The 23,723-nt window shown below is 39.3% G+C and overlaps 1 protein-coding gene across 1 annotated transcript in view; it reads left to right on the forward strand.

Moving 5' to 3' along the window:
- Positions 1-23,723, forward strand: part of ABCA4 (ATP binding cassette subfamily A member 4) — a 62,681-nt gene that overhangs the window by 34,399 nt on the left and 4,559 nt on the right. The window contains exons 20-45 of the mRNA XM_054638067.2: positions 1,979-2,156; positions 3,459-3,590; positions 4,198-4,337; positions 5,281-5,418; positions 5,676-5,863; positions 6,806-6,896; positions 7,477-7,682; positions 8,114-8,162; positions 8,687-8,928; positions 9,487-9,611; positions 10,246-10,344; positions 11,359-11,548; positions 13,275-13,369; positions 14,267-14,299; positions 15,431-15,536; positions 15,628-15,702; positions 16,177-16,346; positions 17,270-17,447; positions 18,831-18,946; positions 19,604-19,751; positions 20,070-20,193; positions 20,955-21,084; positions 21,985-22,105; positions 22,270-22,332; positions 22,444-22,550; positions 23,531-23,672. Of these exons, the coding sequence (XP_054494042.2) occupies positions 1,979-2,156; positions 3,459-3,590; positions 4,198-4,337; positions 5,281-5,418; positions 5,676-5,863; positions 6,806-6,896; positions 7,477-7,682; positions 8,114-8,162; positions 8,687-8,928; positions 9,487-9,611; positions 10,246-10,344; positions 11,359-11,548; positions 13,275-13,369; positions 14,267-14,299; positions 15,431-15,536; positions 15,628-15,702; positions 16,177-16,346; positions 17,270-17,447; positions 18,831-18,946; positions 19,604-19,751; positions 20,070-20,193; positions 20,955-21,084; positions 21,985-22,105; positions 22,270-22,332; positions 22,444-22,550; positions 23,531-23,672 (3,386 nt within the window). The remainder of the gene's footprint in view (positions 1-1,978; positions 2,157-3,458; positions 3,591-4,197; positions 4,338-5,280; positions 5,419-5,675; positions 5,864-6,805; positions 6,897-7,476; positions 7,683-8,113; positions 8,163-8,686; positions 8,929-9,486; positions 9,612-10,245; positions 10,345-11,358; positions 11,549-13,274; positions 13,370-14,266; positions 14,300-15,430; positions 15,537-15,627; positions 15,703-16,176; positions 16,347-17,269; positions 17,448-18,830; positions 18,947-19,603; positions 19,752-20,069; positions 20,194-20,954; positions 21,085-21,984; positions 22,106-22,269; positions 22,333-22,443; positions 22,551-23,530; positions 23,673-23,723) is intronic.

A 23,723-nucleotide genomic window follows, 5' to 3' on the forward strand; every position in this document is an offset into this window, starting at 1 on the left:
CCCTCTTAGACCTTCCCCTCTTTTTTTTTTTTTTTTTTGCCTATCTTTTGTGTGTTTTGCATCAGCAGGAAAAGGCTGGTTTCAAAGGGATTTATCTGAAGTGCTCTGTGTGTCTGTCTGCAGCCTTTTCTGATGCTGACATTAGCCATCACCTAAGAATTCCTGAATGACCTGTCTTGTTTTCAAGCCCCAATGTCTTCTTTTGTGGTGAGCCAGAGGAGTTTTCTGTATGAGAAGCTCAGAGGAATGCATGTGGATTCTGTAGCACAAGTAACTGCTACAGGCAGCTCTGAGCCATTTCTGACTCTCTTGAAAAGCCAGAGATAAAAGTGGGGTCATCAGAGCTCCTCAGTCGGCACTGAAAACATGCATTCACGGTGAATGGAAACAGGACAGGACTTCAAAGGAAAAAGACAGGCAGAGGTTAAAGGTTATTTCAGCCAATCTTCTCCTAGTACTGCCTTATCTTTTTGGTGCTTTACTCCTTAGTTCCCAGGTTCCAGCTGCTCCACAGCCACAAAGGAAGGGCTTTCTGCCTGTCACTGCACAAAAAAACAAACCTGTCTTCCCTTTCAGCCACCCAGGAACTGGGAGGCATGAGGAGAAGCTAAAAGCAGACCTAGTACAGTTCAATGACAATGAGGATATAGGATCAAAATGGAGAAATATGAATCACAAAAAAAGGGAGCTCAACCTTCCACCAGTGTCCTTCAGGTGATGCAAAGCAGATACTGGGGGAGATCATCAGAGAATTTTCCTCATAACTTGTCAGTGAGTCTTGCAGACAAGATTGTGACACATATAAAACCAAGGAAGGTGCCTCAATTGCCAGTATATGGGTATCTATGGGTATCTATATCTAGCCAGACTCCATGTGAACTTTTGTGAATATAGAGATGTTTGTATTTGTCCCAGCAAGGTGAATGGAAACCTAGATTCTTTTCACAAGTCAAAAGAAAAGTTACTCATAAAAATAATTTTATCTAAAATAGTGCTACCCATTCTATATTGATTATTACAGCTGTTCTCTCATGTACAACAAATTTGGAACTTTTTCCTGAGTCCTGCTGGTGATAATGACAGCCACACAAGCTGCTGATGGATGTGGGGCTGGTTTTGCCCAGCTCGTATTGGCTGCTCTCCACACAGGCCTGCTGGGTACTGAACAATTCAAGTAAACTGCAATTGCAAAATAAGCCTTCTACAAAGCCTAAAGCATTCTGTGTAAATAAAAGTGGACAGGGTCTTAGTTTCAATTTCTCAACTCCCATAATTCACATTGCCCAAGGGCTTAATTTACTTCAAAGGAAGTTTGTTTTGTCTAGAAGCTGGTGCAATAAAATGTCTTGATGGTGCTATTTGCAATAATGCATTTTTAATCCTGAGAGAAAGCCATCTCATGTAGTGCTCATGTTAGGTACTATCTAAATCCTGACCTGTTCTCAGCAATTGGGTAAATTTCACCCAGCAGGATTAAAGGCAAATTTTTTTGTTGTTGTGTTTTGTTTGTGTTTGGGGGAGGTTTTTTAAGCATCATGGTCAAAGAATGCACAGCTGGGCAGATTATTTGAATGGCAGATTTCAGCCCAGCTAGAAAAGCAACCTGCTGCTTGTTTAATGTAATCTCTCTGCCTATCTAAGTATTTCCAGAAAACAATTCCCAATAATCTTCCTGCTAGACAATGAGAACAGAAAGCATGTTCAGTTTCCCCTGGCCCAATGAGTTACCTCTCCACAGACCACCACAATTCTGGGCTCTGCTTCTCCTCTCATAGATATGAGGGTAAATCTAAATAAATTGCACTGCAATTAGAAATCTGGCCTTAGTTTTGTACTGGTGTGACTTGGAGAATCTGGCCTTGGAACAGGGTTATTATGCTGGGTATGTGCTATTGCTTCTGCATTTACTGATCATCAGAACTAGGATTAAAACAGGTGCTTTTATTATCTTTTCATTTTTGATTTCTTGCCTTTCAAGTAAATGCCTTCTTTGAGCCCGAGCCAGCAGGATTGATTCCAGGAGTGTGCATTCAGAACCTGGTGAAGATTTTTGCAAACAGGCCCAAACCAGCAGTAGATGGGATAAATATTACTTTTTATGAGGGCCAGATCACAGCCTTCCTTGGTCACAATGGAGCAGGAAAGACAACTACCATGTAAGTCTCTTATTTTAGAAGAAGCAAATCTGGGGCAGTGCTCTATTGCTGGGGCAGTCTTTTCTTTTCACTATTCCCTTGTCTCTCTACCACCCCTGCAGCTGGCTTGACACACAACATTAGGCCTTTTCCAGACAGGGAAATGCTGCCCCTAGGCATAAAGAAGGTATTCTGGATTAGTTAAAGCCCTGGGAGGGAAGTCATGCATGACACAAACAAGTGAAAGTCCAGAGAAAAGGAAGCAATTCTCTCCCCCAGAATTCATTTCCCATGGGTAAACTACCATAGATGAAGAAAGAGAAGGATCTTCTGGTTGAAAGAAAAAGTTTGCAAGCCACTACATTCCACATGTTCTTGGTTTCTCTGACTGGCTCTAGGTCAGTCACATCTATTGGTCTGTGTTCAAAGAAATATAAAATACAGGCCCTCTTTAAATAAAATGGCTACACGCATGCAAGATCCATGTCCAGATTAAAATGTTCCTCTAGTCCTAGAAACCAAGCATTCCAGGAAGCTGAACTTCGCAGATGTTTAATTTTCTTTATACAGAACCTTATTTGGCAAAATAGGATTCATTGGTGAGCAAAACCTTTTATAAATCTGTGACAAGTTCACCAAATGTTGAAAGAATTAAAAGTGTTTCATTATGATTTTTCTCAGCAGAATACTTTAGGATTTTTCAATTAAAACACTTTTATTTCAAAGGCACTTTAAATTGCCTCATGATTTTTTAAATTGTTTCACAAGGAATATGTTCAACCCAAAGTAAAAGCATCCTAATCTGCTAAATGTTTTGCAATTTGAGGGGCTTTATTCTATAAAAAAACAATTTTTTTATTGCTTTGAACTTTTTTAAACTGAAAAATCCACTAATCACCCAAATCTATTAAGAGATGCCACCCATTTACAACATAACATTTGGTCTTGTCGTTTACAGAAAATAAAGATCTAGGACATGAGTCAGCATGGCCAGAGACCTCAAGCCATTATTCTTTTTTCATCCTACTGAGCCTACTGATTTTAGACCCATTTATATGTAGGGGTGATATAACATGCTGAACTAAAACAGTTTCTTGATGGAAGCCAGAACCATATAGACAGTTGTATCAAAAATTACATTAGCAGATCCATCAGATTCTCGGTAGCACATCAAGAGTACTTACATGCTTTCCACTGGGGTGGTTTCATCAAGGCCTATGGTAAGAAGTCATCATGCTCCATCTAGTGGAATCATGTAATGTAGCTTCCTTATCTAGCACAGAGAGACAGGAGAGGGGGCATTTCCTCGTTTTGTTTTCCCAGGTCGATACTGACAGGTCTCTTCCCTCCCACGTCTGGAACTGTGCTGGTTGGCGGCCTGGACATCCAGACTCACATGGACTCCATTCGGCACAGATTAGGGATGTGCCCTCAGCACAACATCCTGTTCAACCAGTAAGTGTCACTTCATACTGCCTTCAAGGAGAAGCATCCCAGTCTGCATGTGTGAGAATCCCCAGCGCCAAAGCAGGAGAAATCTCCTGCATCATTTCACTGGGAACAAAGTTTCTTAGGAAAATAACACTGCTCCTGGTGTTTTCTTTTGCAGTGTAGGCTAGCAGGAGTTATCCTGGAGGCTCATGCACTATAATTTAGGACCACTAAAGCAAAAAAATCCAAATTGACAGTGTAGTAGCAGGATATTTTTATGCTCATTTCTTACTACCACTCAATCACTTACTGCCTTCTCTGGTGATTTCCAGTTTCACTTCCATTAGTTTGTGTTCATCTCAACAGCAGACTCTCTTACATTTTATTCTCATAAATGGATGGTTTGATACCTGCTATACCTGTTCCTTTAGTAGCAGGTTCTGCTTTGAAAAGGCAAAGAAAGAGACTATGACCTCCAAGTGAAGTGTGTTGATCCCAAAGAAGATCTTTTAGGGTAATACAACCTCTCTTCCTTTAGCAAGATAAAGCTAGAGTGAATTTATTGCTGCTCATGAATAAAAACAGTTTATTCATTTAACGTGCCTTCCTGCCTTTCTGTCTGCTGTCACAGCCTTACTGTAGCAGAGCACATCTTGTTTTATTCTCAACTGAAAGGAAGATCCAGGGAAGAAGCTGAACAAGAGCTAGAAACAATGCTGGAAGACATGGGCCTCACCCATAAAAGAAATGAAGAAGCTCAGAATTTGTCAGGTGCCCACAAGAATTTTCTAAGTTGTTTAGTCCTGCTGCCTTTTCTTTGTCTCACATAGAATCATGGAATTGTTTGGGTTGGAAGGGATGTTAAAGATTATCTAGTTCCAACCCCTTCTCATGGCCAGGAACACCTTCTGGTAGACTAGGTTGTTATAGGCCCATCCTGGCCTTTTGGCAATTATTGGTCAAGTTACATATTTGAGGCCATATTCTGACATATCAATGTGGACTGGGGGGATGCTTTCTTTTCAAGGAGTGAATGGATCTGTACAAATAGTAAAGCTGGCACAACCTGTCCCTAAGGCTTCTATGTCTAATAAATATACAACAAATTCAAATATACTTGAAGCTATTAGTTTTACATAAATATTTGTATAAAAAATTGATTAATATAACAAGCAAAACAAAATAAAACCTCCTATTATTTCAAGGCAAATGAAATACTATACTGTCATTCTGCCCCACTGTATGGATCTGTGCTCCATAGTACTGTATTATTTGGTAGGAGTAGTTTCTTCCGTTCTGAAGGTACAAATGCACATAGTGTATTTGAATAACTCTCACTTCCAGATTCGAAGGCTGATTTGAACAAACAGCCATCTGTTGTTATACTACATTGTCCTGATTGCAACTCTAAAAAAAAGTTGGTTAGTTTAATGAAAGAACATGAAAACCTCATATCTTCCTGCTTTTGTTTCTGGCAAGAAGCAGAAAATGCAATGTGTAGATGGAAAATATATATTGTTTATATATGTATAAATAACCTGGTCTGAATTTCAGAAGAAAAATTACTATTCATTTATCTTTGCAGAAATGTGTCTTGGGATGGGTTTAATTTTATTTGTAGCAGTTTGTCTGCACACCAAAAAGCAATTTTAATTACATCCCTATGACTTATAGAACTTATGTTATGCTCCTGGCTGTGTTTGTCCTCTGGTAGGTGGAATGCAAAGGAAACTGTCTGTTGCCATTGCTTTTGTGGGTGAAGCAAAAGTGGTAGTCTTGGATGAGCCCACTTCTGGAGTTGATCCATATTCCAGGCGATCTATCTGGGATCTTCTGCTGAAATATCGCCCAGGTAAGATTTGAGAGTAGGAACGGTTTGATTTTTTTGGTGGGATTTTTTAAATTTGCAATAGATGCAGTATGTGCCTCCTGTGTAAACTGTCATGAGTAGTGGGATATGACTACAAGCAAACAAGATTCTTTGAACAGAATGGTTGTGGCAAACTTGAGACTGACCTTGGTGCAGAGAAATAATTGCCAAAAAGCTAAACACAGTTTTGAGTTCCAGAGAGAGTTCATGCCTTGAATATTCCTCCATGTTCCTTCTAGGCAGAACTATTATCCTGTCAACCCATCATATGGATGAGGCAGACATCCTTGGAGACAGAGTAGCCATCATATCCCAAGGGAAACTCTTCTGCTCAGGCTCTCCTGTATTCCTAAAGAACTCTTTTGGCTCTGGCTTTTATCTCACCCTTGTTCGCAAAATGAGAACCACAAAAATGGGAAGGGCTACAGTAAGTATGAGTGTAGTATGTTTAATCTGAGTAACACTTGCACTGCACCAAGGTAAAAAGCACTTAAGTGCCTCTTGACACTGTGTACAAAACTGCAGGTAATCATACGATTATATAATTATGACTATCATATTAGCATGGTTTAGGTTGGAAGGGACCTTAAGGATCATCTAGTTCCAACCCCCATGCTGTGGGCAGAGACACTATCCACTACACCAGGTTGCTCAAACCCCATCCAGCCTAGCCTTGAACACTTCCTGGGTGGGGCATCCACAGCATCTCTGGGCAACCTGTTCCAGTGCCCTCACAGTATAGAATTTCCTCCTAATACCTAATCTAAATCTACCCCTTTTCAGTTTAAAGCTATTCCCCCTTGTCTATTGCTGCATGCTTGTAAGTCCCTATCCAGTTCATTTGTAGCCCTCTTTAGTTCTCTCTGGAGCCTTCTCTTCTCCAGGCTGAACAACTCCAGCTCTCGGGTTGCTTTTGTCCATATACAGGTCTTTCTGAGTCTTACCTTTGCAGTACACTGATTTTAAGTATCAGGTAGTCTGGTAAGTAGCTCAGACACCAGAAAAGTCTACATTTGTCCGTAGCTAAACCAGCCTCTCACAGCTTGAAAAGTAGGGTTCTGGGTGCTTTCTGTTGACATAGTGCTTCCAGTCCTAGTAGCAACACAATCTGAACACTCATGAGCCCTGCTGATGGCATTCCCCAGGTATCTTGTATGTAGTTTAGAGTTGATTTTGTGCCGATGGATTTATGTTTTCTGCATTGCTCGATCCAGTATTCAGATGATTTTCAGTATAGTGCATTCAAGATGCTCTGGATATGACATATTTTTCTTTGGCTCATGCTGTTCAAATACTGACAGCCTTTACATCCTGTTTTGAGTGTATCTGAAGCACTTTAATGTTTTGCTCTCTTGCTTGTCCATGCTAGTCATTTTGTAGCTGTGGATCTCAGTGCTCCTGCTCCTGTTCCAGCTGTGTGCACAGGGATGAAGAAGGAGCTCCAGAGTTTGAACTGGATGGTAAGAAGCAGGATGGTTCAGCATTCCAGCACATAGCTATGTCTCCTGTTATGCTGCAATCTTGTCTTAAAGATCAATGCTGCAAGGGCCCACTTCTTTGGTCCTTGTGTCTAACATTTGTATTCTATTGTAACATGAATTTAATAAGGGTTTTTTGTGGTGTTGCTTACCCTTTTTTGTGTATATGTGGTCTCAAGTACAGATGATGAAATGGAAGTTTGTTTGCTTTACAAGTATGGTGTTGAGTTTTGTGTAATTTTTAAATAAAAGCTGAAGCATATCAATAGCCACAAAATAGACTTCCTCAGAAGAAAAAGTAATTTTGGCTTTTCTGCATAAGATAAGAATTTAAGTAGATATTCCTGAAGATTTGGTTGTGCTTTATTAACAAACCTGATATAGTTTCCTGCTATGAAGTTCCAAAGCATAATTAGCAACATAGCCCAGTCTAGTGCAAAATTAACTGAGGTATCTGTGAGTTATGTAATAGAGCAGTACTCTTTAGTACAAACAACAGCTTTCGAAATCATGCTCAATATTGTTAAATATTCATTCTATGAATACTCTTTTGACTTCACAGGAGATCTAAATGAGCTAGCAGAAGTAATCCACCATCATATCCCAGAAGCAAAATTAATTGAAAGCATTGGTCAGGAGCTCATTTATCTTTTGCCCAATAAAAATTTTAAACAACGATCTTATGCCAGTCTCTTCAGAGAACTGGAAGAAACATTGGATGACCTGGGACTCAGCAGTTTTGGAGTTTCAGACACACCACTTGAAGAGGTAACAGACAGATTAAAATACCTGCTGACCTCACCATAAGCACCCAAAGTGTTTACTGAGACTATTCCTGTTCTTAAACAGTGAATTCCTAATTCCTAAAATTTCCTTCAAAATCAAGTCCTATAAGCTGTGGCACATTCAGAAAATCTTTGAGAAGGGCCTAGAGAAAGGATCCAACCCTTAATTCATTGTAGCCTCATGGAGCCTGACTCATTAGCTGAAATGCATCCTTTTTTTTTTTTTTTTGGTATTTTTGTTCATTTATTTTCTGAGGTATTTCTTAAGAGAGCTGATTATTGATAATAATATGAAGTACTAAAAATGTATCCAAATTTTCTTCTTTTATATTGAAGTATGATGTATTGTGTTCTGAAGGTCAGGTTATTGTAGCTATTCTTTTCCTAACCAGAAAATGTATTTCTCTGTGGCAGGTTTTCCTAAAGGTCACAGCAGAAGCTGACCCTGAAATGCAAAAAAAAGGTAGAAATCCACAAATCCATATTTGATTAACTGTTCTTGGGACTGCTTTTTATACTGAACACTTTATAAAGAGGAGTTTCATAACTTTCAGTCTTTTATGTGTTCTTGACAAAATAAATTTTGTCAGCAAATATCTGGTTTTAGGGCCTGGCATGATAGCTGAAAAATAAAGATTAAGTCAGCAGAAAGACTTCTATTTAGATTGGATGAGATTCTTAACTATGCAAATAAAAGTAGAGTGTCAAGCACCCAGATGTCAATGGTTTTAGCAGTTGTATAAAAAGTAATTTGCTGACTATTAGTCCATAAACTACATAGGTGATTAAACTGTTCATCCTGCTGAGTAAGAGGAGAATTAACCTGTATGATGTCACTAAATACAACCACGGTGCAACAGTTGTAATCAAAGCAATCTGGAGATAGGATACATATGGTTGGTAAAATCTGGACCTCATTAAAACGACTGTGCTACTTCATGTATGGAAGATAAAGTGTCTTCTCTGATGCTTCTCATCTTAACCTAGGAGATGCTCAAGAAAATGGTTCTGCTCTTGCCAAAACTCCTACTGAGAACAAAGCAGCTGAACAAAGGGCCCTGAAAACCAGTGACACTTCTCGAATGCCAGTAGGCAAACCAGGAGATCAAAATGAAGGCAAGGGGTCCCGACAGTATAAAGGCTTTCAGCTTGTACAGCAGCAGATCAAAGCACTGCTCATCAAACGCTTCCACCACGCCTCCCGCAGCCTCAAGGACTTCCTAGCACAGGTATTGACTGGCTTGTGCTGTTCTAGGCTCTTTCCCACAGCATTCTCAACACTGTCTTTCCAGCAATGATGGCCCTATGGAAAGCAATAGAGGTGCTGCAAATGGGTAACAGTGCAGTTATGATTCCAACTCTTTTGCCTCTTTTATTTCTTTCTGCTTGGAGTCTACCAACTGCACCAAGTTCATGATTCTATCACTATTAGCCCAGTGTTTTATTTTTAATGTAATGCAGTTCTATGACAACAAGAATTTTGAGCAAAAGGGCTGGAAATTAATTGTTGATATTCAGGAGTTAAACCAAGTCTACCAACTGCACCAAGTTCATGATTCTATCACTATTAGCCCAGTGTTTTATTTTTAATGTAATGCAGTTCTATGACAACAAGAATTTTGAGCAAAAGGGCTGGAAATTAATTGTTGATATTCAGGAGTTAAACCAGAATGGATCTGAGTGCTCCCGCTTTCCTTCCTTGGTTTATCTGTATTATGGGGTGTGTACAGTGTCACTCTACAATGTTTATACAATAACCTAATGTGAAGTTTTTCTGTTCCCCGCAGGTTGTTCTCCCTGCTAGTTTTGTGTTGCTGTCTCTAGTACTTACAGTCATTATTCCTCCATTTGGAGAATATCCTGCCTTAACATTACACCCTTGGATCTATGGACAGCAGTTTACTTTCTTCAGGTAAGAGGAATCACTTAAAGTACATCTGTCACACATACAGCTATGTCTCCCTAGAGTTTAACATCATGGGGCCCTGTCTCACTGCTTTTTTCTCATTCTGTGTGATGTAAGAAAAGATTCACTTCACTGGAATCAACAGATTTACAATAGCTTGAAATTGGTGCAGCTGGAGAATACAACTGCTAGTACATCTAACAAATAGTCTTTCAAATATCTTTTTAACTTCGGTATTCTCCTCTTCCTACCTGATTTCAGGACCTCAACACTTAAAAAGTTACATATCCTATCTAACAGGAGATCCAGGCAAATGAAAATGGAGAATATGTTTTTCATCTTCTGCTTACTGACTGTGACAGCACTGAGAGAATAGCAGTGAGGATTCAAGCCTTTTTTGAAGAATGCTGCAATTGGACTTTGTCAGAAGTCAGCTTTAGTATTAGGAGAAAAGAACCAAAACCTTTCAACAATCTCGAACATTCCGTGTTTTTACATAAATAAATAAAACAATTGAATGATCAGCATTTGAAGGGGGGCAGTTGGTACTGCCATATGGTGGTCCTCCTCTAGTTGCTATGTGTATTACAGTATCATGGTTTGAAAAAATATTTTATAAAGTCCTATCTTATTCCCTTAGCAATGAACGTCCTGGCAATGAGCAGATGGTCTCCCTTACTCATGCTTTCTTGAATAAACCAGGATTTGGAATTCGCTGTATGAAGAATCAGCCTCTTTTGTAAGTTGCTAGCTATTTTCTCTTGAATGAGATCCTAGCAGGATACTTCTAGTGGAACTTGAGTAGTGAAACAAGAATTTACTTGCTTGACTCTTCACAAGAGCCGGTGCTTCAGATGTGTTGTTGGCTATATCTAATATTGGGCCAAAAGTAACAAACAAGCAGCAAGATAACACTGCCACTGGATTAAGAATTATTCACAGTGCTCAATGTGACTGACTAGAAACCAGCTCATGCAGCTTGGTATTGAGAGTTAAGCAGCCTTAAATTTATGTCAGTATGTCAGTAACCTCAGGCCCAGATCTTTACAGCTTCCCTGGCCCTTTCCATGTATGGAACCCTTCAGGTTCTTCCAGTTCCCATTGGTGTGTTTGGAAGCAACAACTTTAGCAATCACTCAGATTGTGAAGTGGCAATAGGACAATGTCTATGATTTGAAACTGTTCTCATTCTGAAGTGAGGGCAACATTAGCAGGGCTGCAGCTTTTGTTGTCCTACCTGCTTACTCTGTGAGTCCTGCTTTGGAGCCATTTGTCACTGGCTTGCTATGCTTTGATATTTGTTCCCGTTCTCCTGACACTTTCCCAGCCATGATATCCAGCAATTTGATCCTCCTGGTTGTCCTCTCTTCTCCCGTTCCTCTCCTCTACCTGGTATAGCAGAAACAAAGAGGAAACTCTAAAAAAGGAAAAGATACTGCATGAGAAAGGAAAATGATAGTTTCTTCACAAAGATATGTTCACTGCAGATTTCCAGTACTAAGGGATCAAACACAATCCCCTTGTTTCTTCACTGTCCTATCTGCAAACTGAAGGCAGTAAACTTGGCAGAGATGTGGGGGGAGATTATATTTATTCATGTGGACCAAATACTTTAAAATATTGTTCTTATTCAAAACTCACAGGATGAGGGCTGAGGGGGGAATATCTGCTATGGGCATTGTGGTTTTGTAGATTTGTGAGTTCTTGTGGACTGTTATCTCTGCACAGCTTGAAGCTCTGTACCTCTCCACAGGAACTACCCATGCAATAACATGCCAACTGCCTGGAGCACACCTGCTGTCCATCCTAACCTAAGCAGCCTCCTGCTGAGCCAAGAGTGGAGCCCCGAAAATCCGTCACCTTCCTGCAAGTGCAGCACTCACAAGAAACTCACTATGCTGCCAGAATGCCCTGCAGGTGCAGGAGGCCTCCCACCACCACAGGTTGTGTCCTTGTGCCATAAATCTTTGTAGAAAAGTTTCATGGCAAGTGCTGGAAAAGGGATCAGTGTCTAAGTACCTTGCCATACTAATATACATGGAAGAAGTCGAGTATATTCTTTTTCAAGAGAGCAAGACTTGCTGGAATTCAGAATTCAGTTTCAGAGGTATAGGAAAAGCTTGCCCATTTAAATTAATGTTGATTACTGTTTTTCATTCAAACTGCAAACTTTTCATGTAGAAGAGAGTCACAAAAATTTGAATGATTCTTCCCATAATTTTTAAAAATATTTTCTTTTGCCCCAGAGAACAATTCTACTTAGAAGGTTGCCTTTCTTCAAAGGAGGGAAGGGCAGGAGGGAGAAAGAGGGAAGAAAAGAATGAAAAAAATGTCACAATATTTAAAAAGTGGACTGTGGTCCTCTCAATGAAATGGGAAAATTAATATTCAGTGAACTCCAAATTATTCTTTTTTCAAGTCTTTCAGTTCCATTTCTTTCAGAAATGTTTTAAGCTAGCAAAATGAATATTTGTATTCATGCACATGAAGAGGAGTAATTTAATAACCATAACCATTGATGCTGTATGGAGGAAAAGAAAACTACATTCCCTCCTCTCCTATCCATGAATGATCTTAGTAGTGCCCTTTATAAAATGTGCTTGCTCTTTTGAAGAGCAAAGGAAAATTACAACTTTTCAGTGTTTGCATTTAATAAATGTTTTTCTAAGAAGTTAAACAGAATTGCAGCCACTCTCAGAGTCGTAGCTTGCTAATTCTAGTCCTCTAAATAATGTATTTATTATAATATTATCCTGATAATTTTGCAGGATATGATAGTTTTGTAAAACTTGTCAGAAAGAAACAGTTCACTTGAGTCTCCAGGAAAACCAAGGTGTGGAAATAATTGTCAACAGAATTATGTTTAAGCATAGATAACTCAATTAATGAAGGCACTGTGGAGATGTTACCAGTCTTCCCATCTAGAACCAGCTGGATGTCTAATGTGTCTTCTGTGTCATACTCTCTCTGGACAAATGCAGGAACTTCTGGAAAGTTCCTTAGACTTACTTTCTAGGTCATTATCAGATGATTTCAGGTTGCAACCTTTGCCATCTGAAGCTGCCCAGGAACTCCTTAAAATATATTCTACCTTGGAATAAGCTCAGAGGTATGAGGTCTTGCATTTCACAGCAATCCTTGTAAAATACTCACCAAAGCTGTCATGTGGCATCATTTTCATATTAAAAAAAAAACCAAAAAACAAAAAACTTCAAACTATCTAAAGTGCTAGTGAAGGTGAATTTTTGCTATTAACTTTTACCTAAAGTTGCTAAATCATAGCAAACAACCTTCTGTTGGTTGGTTGGTGGGTTGGTTGGTTTTTTTTGACTGGAGCCTGAGTTGATTTGAAGTTTCCTACTTTCAGATTGAAGAAAAAGCCCTGAGCAGCCCTGACCTTCATTGCAAAGACCTGTTTCAGAGTGACATGCAACTGTTTTGCGTTGCATGCATCACAAACTTTTTGATTCCTTCTAAGGTCTTAGTAAAGTAAGGATGTTCAGGCTACAAATGACCCTCAAGTGACTGACCTACTCTCTGTCAGTGATACCATGAACCTGAGCATTTTCTCTGAACCAAAACGACTTTTTCTCTTTTCCTGACAAACACTTAAGAGCTTAAGGCACTCTGAACTTCATTGTGATTGATTAGGTTTTTGTTTCTTGCCAGAGAGTGCAACGCAGCACAGAAATTCTTCAAGATATGACCCACAGAAATATTTCAGATTTTCTGGTGAAAACATATCCCACATTGATAAAAGGAAGGTAGGAATAAATCTCTATTTCTTTTTCATATTTCGTTTTTTGTACCTGGTGATGAAATTCTTATTTAATAATGACATAACACCTGATTTGTCACAGTATTATGTAGATTTGAGCACCATTTCTGATAGAGGACTAGAAGAGGCTGATTTTAGGGGACTTAAATATTTTCAATTATAACTATTTGTATAATCAGGTACTCCTTTATAGGCAGAGCTAAGTGTCGGTGCTGATGGAATGCCGTGTTAATGGTGACAAAAATGGTGCCTCTGCAGAGCTCTGGTGAGCTGCCTTGCAGAGATATTACCTTGTCTCCCTGAAGAGCTGTAGCCACACTAATGTGACTACCTGCCTGAGTTAATTATCACTTGCTTCCCAGAAGTGCTAAGGAGCAGCCAAAGGACAGTGTTACAGGGATACATCCATCCTACTGATAGCTCCTCAGCTGGCATGTGTGGTAGTTAGCTGTGCAGTGCCCATGGCCTGTTATCTCTGATTCGGGCCTTGCTACTTTTTCAGTTCCCAGCAGAGTTCCTAAAATTCCCTTTATATTAGCTATGTGCTGACTGCCTTTGACTGCTTCCCCTTAGCATGTGTCATAATTGCTTGGGATGCATCTTTTAAAATCAATTAATTATGGATTAGAATAGCCCAGTATGTGTCACTTTGGGAATCCTTCTTATCTCTGTATGAGTTGAAGATGAATCATGTCAGAAAACAAATAGCCAAAAACACACTGCAAGGAATACCAAAAGTCCTGCCAACACCACAACTCAAAGTAATAACCAGCAGACTGGAGGTCTGCAAAGTATAGGAATTCAACTTTAATTTTTAATTAAGCCTAACATATCATTGACTTTGGTCTGTGCATTGAGAGGGGTTTCTCTTTGTCTATTTCAGCTTGAAGAGTAAATACTGGGTCAATGAGCAGAGGTAAGAAAACAATTCACAGATTAAGGTAGTAAATAAAGGAACAATGTATTTCTGTTTAACCAGGGAGCCTCACAATGTTTCTGTAAATGGACAAGGGGAATTGTGGCAGAAATTGTAAAATAAAGACATGGCTTCAGTGGGAAATAGGCTGGGGATCAGGAAGGGTTTCCCTGCAGGAGATGAAGGCAAGAGGCTCACAATGGAGCTATCAGAGCTTTATTACCTACAGGAGTCAAACCAATGGGCACCATGCGGTGAAAAGGTTCGACACAATAATACAGTATACTCTGCTGCTGCTGTGACACAGCTCTGTTAGTGCCATAGAAAAAATATAAACCCTCCAAAGAAAGGACCTGATTGGGATGAAACCTAGACACCAGCCTATCAAATACAGGAGTAACAACCACAACTGCCTGCTCTGTACATGAGCAGAAGTTAGAAACCAGATTCCACTAGTTCTCTTCTTAGGTAGAGACAGCAGCTAACCCCAGTGTGTGATATCTACTCCGCAGTTACTAAGCTTTGAAAGAAACTGGTTAGCCTGAAGCACATACTTATTTCATTTTTCACCAGTGGTAGGATTTCACTTCAAAGATAGCAGGTGGATGACTGCCCTTCTTCACAGAATGTCTTCTTCATGTGCAAGCATTGCTTTCTATGGGATTAGACTTCAGTTCCTCTTGTGCAGTAGTATTTATCATTATGTACTGGCTGGTACTGGCATTGGTGAATATCTGCTCCTCTCAGAACACCTGAAATTTCAGCTGAGGTCTGTGCTGTCCTTAGTCCCCCATGCTGTCTAAACCATTACATAGCAATTACCTTGATGTAAAGATTTTGTTTTGTAGAAATCACTGTTTTGTTTTCTCCAAATCTTCTCTCTAAATAATTTTCTTAGGATCCTGGCATCAGCCTCTCAGAAACTTACAGAGCTTCTATTATTTGTAAGCCCTAAAAAGACCTAATACAAATTGTTAAAAAAAGAATAGAAACTGTTATACATTAAATATTTGATGTAAAGAAATTAAGCTTTCATTATGTGGGGGTCTTTTTTAAGTGGGTTTTTTTTCCATTAACATACAGTTATGGGTATGTAGTATGAATTATTGATTATATGTTTCTCTATACTAGATATGGAGGAATCTCTATAGGAGGAAGGCTTCCAGTCCTTTATGTTTCTGGAGATCAAATTGTCAATTTTTTAAGCGATCTTGGCCGAATGATGAATGTGACAGGAGTAAGCAAGACTTTTAATTTTGTTTGGTTGGTTTTTGTCCACTTATTAAAGCATGGTTACTGCAGCATTTAGCTTTTTCATTTTGTTTTAGGGACAAGCTTCACTGGCTGCTGCTAAAGAAATCCCTAATTTCCTTAAATACATGGAAACAGAAGATAATATTAAGGTATTTGCTGGAATTAGTCTGCTGTCTCACAGTCTTTCTTAACATAGACTTCAAATTATGAGAATATTGCTGGTGGCATTCCCAGATGCAAGAAGAGTTGAAATGCTATACTTTAGAAATGGTATTAATGCTATATCCCATACTGTAGGTAATTCTTATTCATAATATTTCATATGTGAGATTCTTTAAAATCATGTTCGTAGTACTGCTTGCTGTCCTAAATACTTTGAGTAGTACACTAAATCTTAAAATGTGCTTCTATAAAATCCCCTGACAGTAGTTGTCCAATGCTTTTAAAAGCATAGTATGTGAGCTCCTCCTGCAGGACTGTGCCTAGGAACTATGTATTCCTGATGCTGGATTCACCCTTGCTAACAATGCCCACCAAAGCAGACAGAAGGCAGCCAAATTTTCTCCTGTAGCTCAGTGAAGACAGTAACTGACAAATTAATCTGTGATTTCTGGCTCTTTTAGGTGTGGTTTAACAATAAAGGCTGGCATGCTATGGTTAGTTTCCTCAATGTAGCCAATAATGCAATCCTCAGAGCTAACCTGAGGACTGGCCAAGACCCTGAGGAACATGGGATCACTGCTATAAACCATCCTCTGAACCTCACCAAGGAGCAGCTCTCTGAAGTCACTGTGTAAGTCTGCTTGTGCTCTGCTTCTGGCTTTTACCCCCCTCTCCTGGCAACTTGCAACTTCCAGCATGCTCACACTCTGAGGAGAAAGTTCAATTGACAGAATGGGTGGCCCTTCCCTGAATTTTTATTCTAAGCAAGAATCTATTCATGTCTTGTTACATTCACATGAGATTTCATTCCCATCCCACACAGGAGCTCTGACCATTGGATATACATTATTGCATGTTTCGATTGATTCCTAAGCATGAAGATCCTGAAATTTTTGTTCATGCTCCAAATCCGATACATTTACTTCTGAAATAAAACATGTAATAAAAAATGGAATGAGAACTTGTCCATAATTGACTACAGGTCAAGTAGTTAACAGCCCACTCTCTTGGTGCCCAGGACAGCATGCAGGTAGATTTTTCAATGGCATGTAGTAGGGTTGGTGTATTCCCAAATCTGAAAGTCATAATTTCTTGAAAAAGACATCCCTAAAAAGACAAGATTTTCCACTCTCCTATTAAGTTCATAATTCAATGAAACCGAAAACTTTGCATTATAGCACAAAGGCAAAATCTGTGCTTCATCTCACTGTCTCCAACTTGCCTTTTTAAGTTTCTCTTTTCTCTGCTTCCAGAGCACTTTGGCTATTGTGCCTAAATGTCTAGTTTGAGATGTCCCACACAGGAAAGGCTATCAAACTGAGATATATAAAGCAAGTAAAAGATCAGGGAGTGGTGCCATATTTGTTAGCTACAGTCCTCAAAACATCTTGGAAAAATACAATAGCACTTTTTGAAACTGCAGAAGTCTTCTACTTAAAAAACAGCCTTGCTACTTCTAGATCTTAAAGCACCCTCCAGAGTCCCCAAATGCTAATATAGTGTTGCATTGCATCCATTCCCTTGCTCACACTCCCTTCTTGTGCTCTGTTGTAGACTGACCACTTCAGTGGATGCTGTTGTTGCCATCTGTGTGATTTTTGCCATGTCCTTTATACCAGCCAGTTTTGTTCTATACCTGATCCAAGAACGTGTAACAAAAGCCAAACATCTCCAGTTTGTCAGTGGTGTGAGCCCTGTTACCTACTGGCTAACTAACTTCATGTGGGACATAGTAAGTAACTGCTGGTCTGACTGACAGCCTCTGATTACCCTGGGTGTACATGAGCCTAGGGCAAATCAGTGAATCAAGTGAAGGTGATTCTAAGCATTGCAAAGCATTCATTTCTTCGAAGTGTTTTTCAGAGACCATGCTAAGGATCTACCCTCTGAACTAATTACAGATGTAGAAATTAATTCAGGTGGACAACTCAGTCACCTAATGAAGCTGTATTTTTTATAGTCCTAAGATTTCTAGCCCTTACAATTGAATATATATAATGAAGTGCAACTTACTACAGCGGGGAAAAGCCTCATTGCCTGGTCACTCCTGTCCTCTAGAAGACCCAAAACATATTTTAACATGTTCAAGAAACCTAGGTGGGAAAGATTAACAGCCTGCTGGAACAGTATCTAGAGGCCTGACTAAATAATCTAGTGTGTCTAAAATGACATATTTAGGTCACTGTATCATAGTCAGTGTGATTCCAAAAATATTTATACTACAGGTGCAGACTTAGACAGGGCTCAGCTTCCCTCCAGCCACTTTTTCATAAAAGAGAAATTCTTTGGCACAACAAGGGCTGGTTCTCTGGCCATGCCTTCACAAGCAAGAAAGTGGCCAAGGAATTATGCAGTAAGAAAGGCATGAACATGGAATTGAAAAAATTTAAAAGAAAATCAATAATTGAAAAGCCCAGAACTCTTCAGGATTTGGAAGGTGTTCTCCCAGGAGAAGATAAAACAAAGCATTATTTTAGTAAATGAGGGAAAGAAGCAGATCCAAGTTCTTGTTCCCTGCTGTTCACAGCAGCTCCCTTGACAGGAATTCTGCTTGGCCATTGCCCTTGACAGCATAATGCAAAGGCATGAAGTGGTGTTAGCAGTTCAGGGAAATGCTGCCTTCCATTCTGCATGGGGAATTCCATGCATTGCAGTAGAGTAGTGCTGCTAGTACTGAACAGAGGAAGGGAGCAGTGGGCAAGCATACTCACTTTGGCCTCTTCTCAGGAATGTGGCTCAAGTGACGAGCTCTGCCATCCTTACACAGCCTTTGTTTGCATCACTAGAAACTGTACTTCCCTTGCATGGCCACTTTTTTGGGGAAGCCTGGCAGCCAGACTATGAAATAATGGATTCACAAATCATAATCTAAGAAACAACAATATATGTTATATTTTTGATGATCAGTCTGATAAAGGATGTCTTAGGAATATGTTTAGTACTAAGGCCCCGCATTTCCAGGGACCTGTTGATCCAAAAAATTCAGTGTGACTAGTCTAACTCAAATTCTGATGTTCCTCAATATAAATTCCTTTTGGAATGATGTGTAGGATCTAGATATGTTTGCAGCCCTTCTCAGGACTCACACATTGGTCTTCCCCCTGTGCTGTGGCAGGTGAATTATTCACTGAGTGCTGGGATGGTTGTGGCTATATTTGCTGGATTCAAGAAGAAAGCATACACCTCCCCAACCAATCTCCCTGTGCTCGTTGCCTTGCTGCTCCTCTATGGGTGAGTGCTCAAGGTTATTGCTGCAGGTGGGCCCTGTATTTCACATGGAAATGATTTCATGTTGCTGAGCTCGGGACTTAGTGGAACCCAGCTTTGAAGAATAGAACTGGGTGGATCCAAGACAGGTTAAAACTAGATTCTTCTATGGGATATTTACATACTCTGTCTGGCTACATGCTGCAAAAGAGATTGTTTTGTCACTGCCTGCCTTGCATTTTTAAGCATCAGATGTGACCTCTACAGGAAAATATATTTGTTCAGTTTGCTGATTTCTTCCTTGTACTTTGTGTAGGAATTTAGTGGTTGTTCATTTGCTGCATTCACAGTCTTTCAGCATTCAACATTTCTTTGTTTCTTCTTGATGCACAATTCACTTAAATGTGCAAAGATACCTGGGGTGATAGCAACCTTGCTAGCATTAAGTTTTCTCAATTTCAGCAGTGTCTTACGCCCTGCATTTTAATAGCAAAAAGCGTCTAAGCAGAAAAAAATCTTATGTAGTAACCAGGGAGAAAATACTGTGGTGGGTTGGGAGCTGGTTACACCATTTTGTTATACTTGGGATGGGAAGAAAGCCTAACTTTGTGTTTTCTTTCGGCCAACTCACATGAGAATACTGAGGATTTATCATAGTTTTTTTCTGTTTCTGGTATGCAGATGGGCAGTAATTCCCATGATGTACCCTGCTTCTTCTTTCTTCAGTATCCCCAGCACTGCTTATGTTGCATTGTCCTGTATTAATCTCTTTGTGGGAATCAACAGCAGTGCCATTACATTTATCCTGGAATTATTTGAAAATAATCCGGTAAGTAATGTTTTGTAATTTTGCTGGATGCCAGGCACCTCCAAAGCCTCTGTCTCACTCCTCTCCACAGCTGGACAGGGGAGAGAAATGTAATGAAGACTTCATGAGTTAAGGACTAGGACAAATCAACCAAATACCATAACAGGCAAATATTAGAGATATTAGTTGAATTTTTTATTTTAAACAGTCTGTTTTCTCTCTTTTAAGAAAACAGAACATCCAGTTTCTCTGACATGACAAAGAACTTTCCAATTGTATTGCTATGTTTTCTTAAACAGGTCTGGTTTAAACAGCTTATGTTATTTCTGTTTCTTACAGTCTTTGCTGAAGTTTAATAAAACATTGAAAAATGTACTGCTTGTCCTCCCACATTTTTGTTTGGGCCGTGGACTCATCGACTTGGCCATGAACCAAGCTGTGACTGAAGTATATGCAAGGTTTGGTAAGTAAAGCCAATAAGAAAAAGTTGTGGCAGTGTCACATGTCCTGACCTTGGATGAGATGTTTGGAAGGATTAACTCAGAAAAGTAGTAGATTTTTCACCTTTTCCTTCATCAGATGGATGAGAAGTATGAAAGTTCACCTTCTCTGAAGGAATCACAGCTTCTGATAGTGCTGCCAGAACTCTGTGGCCCGATCAGTAGTCTGCATTGGAAATGAATCCATTTGTTCAGTGTCAGACTCTGGTGTCTTTTTATCCTTTGATTGGAAGACCCTAAATCACTACAGGAGGATTTATTTTTTCATTTAATTTGAATACCTCAGCTAATGTTTAAAGTGACTGTTGTTCTTCAAATGCATTCTCTTGGGATATGTTTGTCTTTGATATCAGACAACTTATTAAAAGAATAGTCCTACAGCAGAACTCATCTGTTTTAATTCAGCCAATGTGTGTCTTTTCACATAATTCATGCAAGTTTTGTGTAATGATATCCAAATGAGTGTGTATTCAGAGAGATTATTTTTACTCCCATGCAGCAGCTGAACTTGGAAGGCGTTTTGTTAAGACTTTTTATAAGACTGGAAAATTAAAACTATTGCCTGATCATGAGCAAATAAAGTACTATAATAAAATAAGTACTATAATAAAATAATAAAGTACTATAATAAAATAAAGTCACTATAATTATGCTTTTTGTTCTGAAGAGTAGTGGGGTTTTTCAGCAGTATTTCACATTCCTTTCTGGTGCTCTTCCTCCAAAGGTGAGGAGCATATTTCTGATCCCTTTCAGTGGGACTTTGTTGGAAAGAACCTGGTTGCCATGGCTCTTCAAGGAGTTGTGTTCTTCTTTCTGAATCTCTTTATGCAGCACCGTTTGTTCTCCACAAGATGGTATGTCTAAAAGTTCTATTAATGTTCCCTATTAAAAAGATTACTATCTTTGTTATTCTCTATGTTCCTCTTTTCTTCTTTTTGTTCTTAATTTTTCTCTAAATTTGTGGATCTTTTGTTCTCTATTTACTTACCCAATCTTATCTTAATTTATTGCTATGCTGATCCAAGAAAGCATTTACAAATATGCATTATCTCAAGAGGATTTAAGATTATTTTATTAAAGAAATTAGTTTTCTTGAATTAAGATTTAAATGTAATTTTTTTATTGAAGACAGCACTGTAGTAGTGAGATTATAAAATTACCTGGAAAGTTTGTAGTGTTCTCAGTCAGGCTAGGTATTAGCTACTACTATGAGCTACTAGCCTGGCATCCCAAGACAGTGATTCTAGTCTGTCGCACAGGACAGCTGTGTCCTGGACACTGTGTGAACTTCCCCTCTCTGCTTTACAAATGTGCCTCTCCCTTGATGAAAAGAGCTACCTACCAACTGTGAGTGGGTCATTCACTTCTGTTCAGGATTGCCAACAAGAGTACTAATTGGTGCAGTTATAAAAATACTGCCTTGTTGAGAGATCCACTCAAAACTTCTACTTCTAAGGACCATCACTAGCTATTAAGAGTAGCCAAATAGTGAAAGCTGTGGTTAAGGGGCAGGTTATTCTCATATCAGTGATTGACAAGGCGTGTTCTTTTGAGCAGGCCATTTCCTCCTTTTTAGTATCTAGAGATTAACTTTAAAGGTCAGGGCTTCTCCCAACAGCAGGAGTACTCCAGCCAATTGTGAGGTTTAAACCCCACTGCTTCCACCAGTCACATTTTTGGCAGCAGATTAGCCATTGTTTTACACTTTTATTCTAACTGAACCCAGGACAACCCAGTATCTTGGGTTTTTCTAGGTTTGCTGAGACTGCCATGTCACCTATTGTTAATGAAGATGAGGATGTTGCAGAAGAAAGAAAAAGAATTATGAATAGAGGAAACAAAACAGATATCTTACAATTACAAGAACTGACCAAGGTAATATTTTGAGAAGAGTGAAAAAAAAATTTACTCATGTCTCAGTTCTAAAGTTGCCTCATCCCAATAGCATTAAACTAAACTAAAAATTCTGATGATTATTATTTCTGTAGAAGTCTTGAAATAGGAACTTTCCTTTTTTTTTCCTCCCCCCATCAATATAGATTTATGCAGGTCGACGCAAGCCTGCAGTGGACAGACTCTGTGTTGGCATCCGTCCCGGAGAGGTAGGTTGTTCAATAACACTGGATTACATTCCATGGATCAGTTCAGATTTTATGCCCCCACTGATTTACAAGTTGGAAATATTAAAGAATATGATAAATTTTGCATTTTAGTGCTTTGGCCTTTTGGGAGTGAATGGTGCTGGCAAAACAACAACATTCAAAATGCTGACTGGAGATACTGATGTAACATCTGGAGATGCTATAGTGGCTGGCAGTAGGTAAGTACCTTAAAAAAAAACTCTGTGACACTCCATTTGCCAGCATAGAACTGTCCAGATCACACTCTCAGTGATCCAGCAGCTCTATGGCACTGAGATCACAAGTAACATACGATTGCATTTGATACCTTTAACACTTGCAAAATCTGTGGGTAAGTTGTAGTAATGCTAACAGTGGGACAAGGCAATCATATCTAGTGGCAAGAGCTCCCAAACATAAGATAATCCATCCAACAGGGTACTTTGATCTGAGTTTTGGGATTTTTCTCTGGCTGTTTCCAACATCTTTGTTTACACAGTGCTGGCATAATGTCATGAGTTATTACAGTGTGATCTGGTATGCACTTTATGTTGGTTTACTTCCAGGTTGTGTGCCTTGGCTTGTTAGGTGTAGTTGGGATTTGATTCTTTGTCCATTGATGTGATTTGAACAATAACTCTTTTGTTGCCAGGACATGGTCCTGCTCAGCCTGTTCTAGGTGACTCTGCCCAGGCAGGGTCAGTGGACAAGATAACCTCCAGAGCCCCCTTCCAACCACACCCATTCTGTGATCTTGTACTTTTCCTACTACCATTGACATGTTAGCCTTGTGTCCTGCCTGTCTGTTGCTAGTGACCATTTTTTGAGCTGAAATAACTGCTTCTTTTTTTTCTAGATATAAACACTGTTTTAAAAATAAATAAATAAACCTAAGAGGCTGTTTAAAGAACTTCTCGTTAAGTTAGTCTATATTTTAACAAAAAATTGGGTAAGGGAAAACAGGCTTACACTCTTAACCAGGACTGAGCTGACTTGAGACAACAATATACTCCTTGCTCTTATGAACAGACAGATATTTTCGTAGCATGTTTTATCAGGAAGAATTAATTCTCCTCTTACAAGAGTTGTTGCCCCAGAAAATAAGGATTTTATTCAAAGTTTTCTTCGCTGTCTTAGAGCTAGTATTACAGAACTACAACTCTTTTCTTTGTTTCTCCAGTATATTGACCCACATTTCTGATGTCCATCAAAACATGGGATACTGCCCTCAGTTTGATGCCATTGATGACCTGCTCACAGGACGAGAACACCTGTATTTATATGCACGCTTGCGGGGGGTTCCAGCAGAAGAAATCGAGAGGGTAAAGTACTCTTTCTTTTCATAGTTACAGTGGTATTTGTGATGATTAATG

The sequence above is a fragment of the Agelaius phoeniceus genome, chromosome 8 (assembly GCF_051311805.1).
Source record: "Agelaius phoeniceus isolate bAgePho1 chromosome 8, bAgePho1.hap1, whole genome shotgun sequence".
In the NCBI taxonomy this organism is placed as follows: domain Eukaryota; kingdom Metazoa; phylum Chordata; class Aves; order Passeriformes; family Icteridae; genus Agelaius; species Agelaius phoeniceus.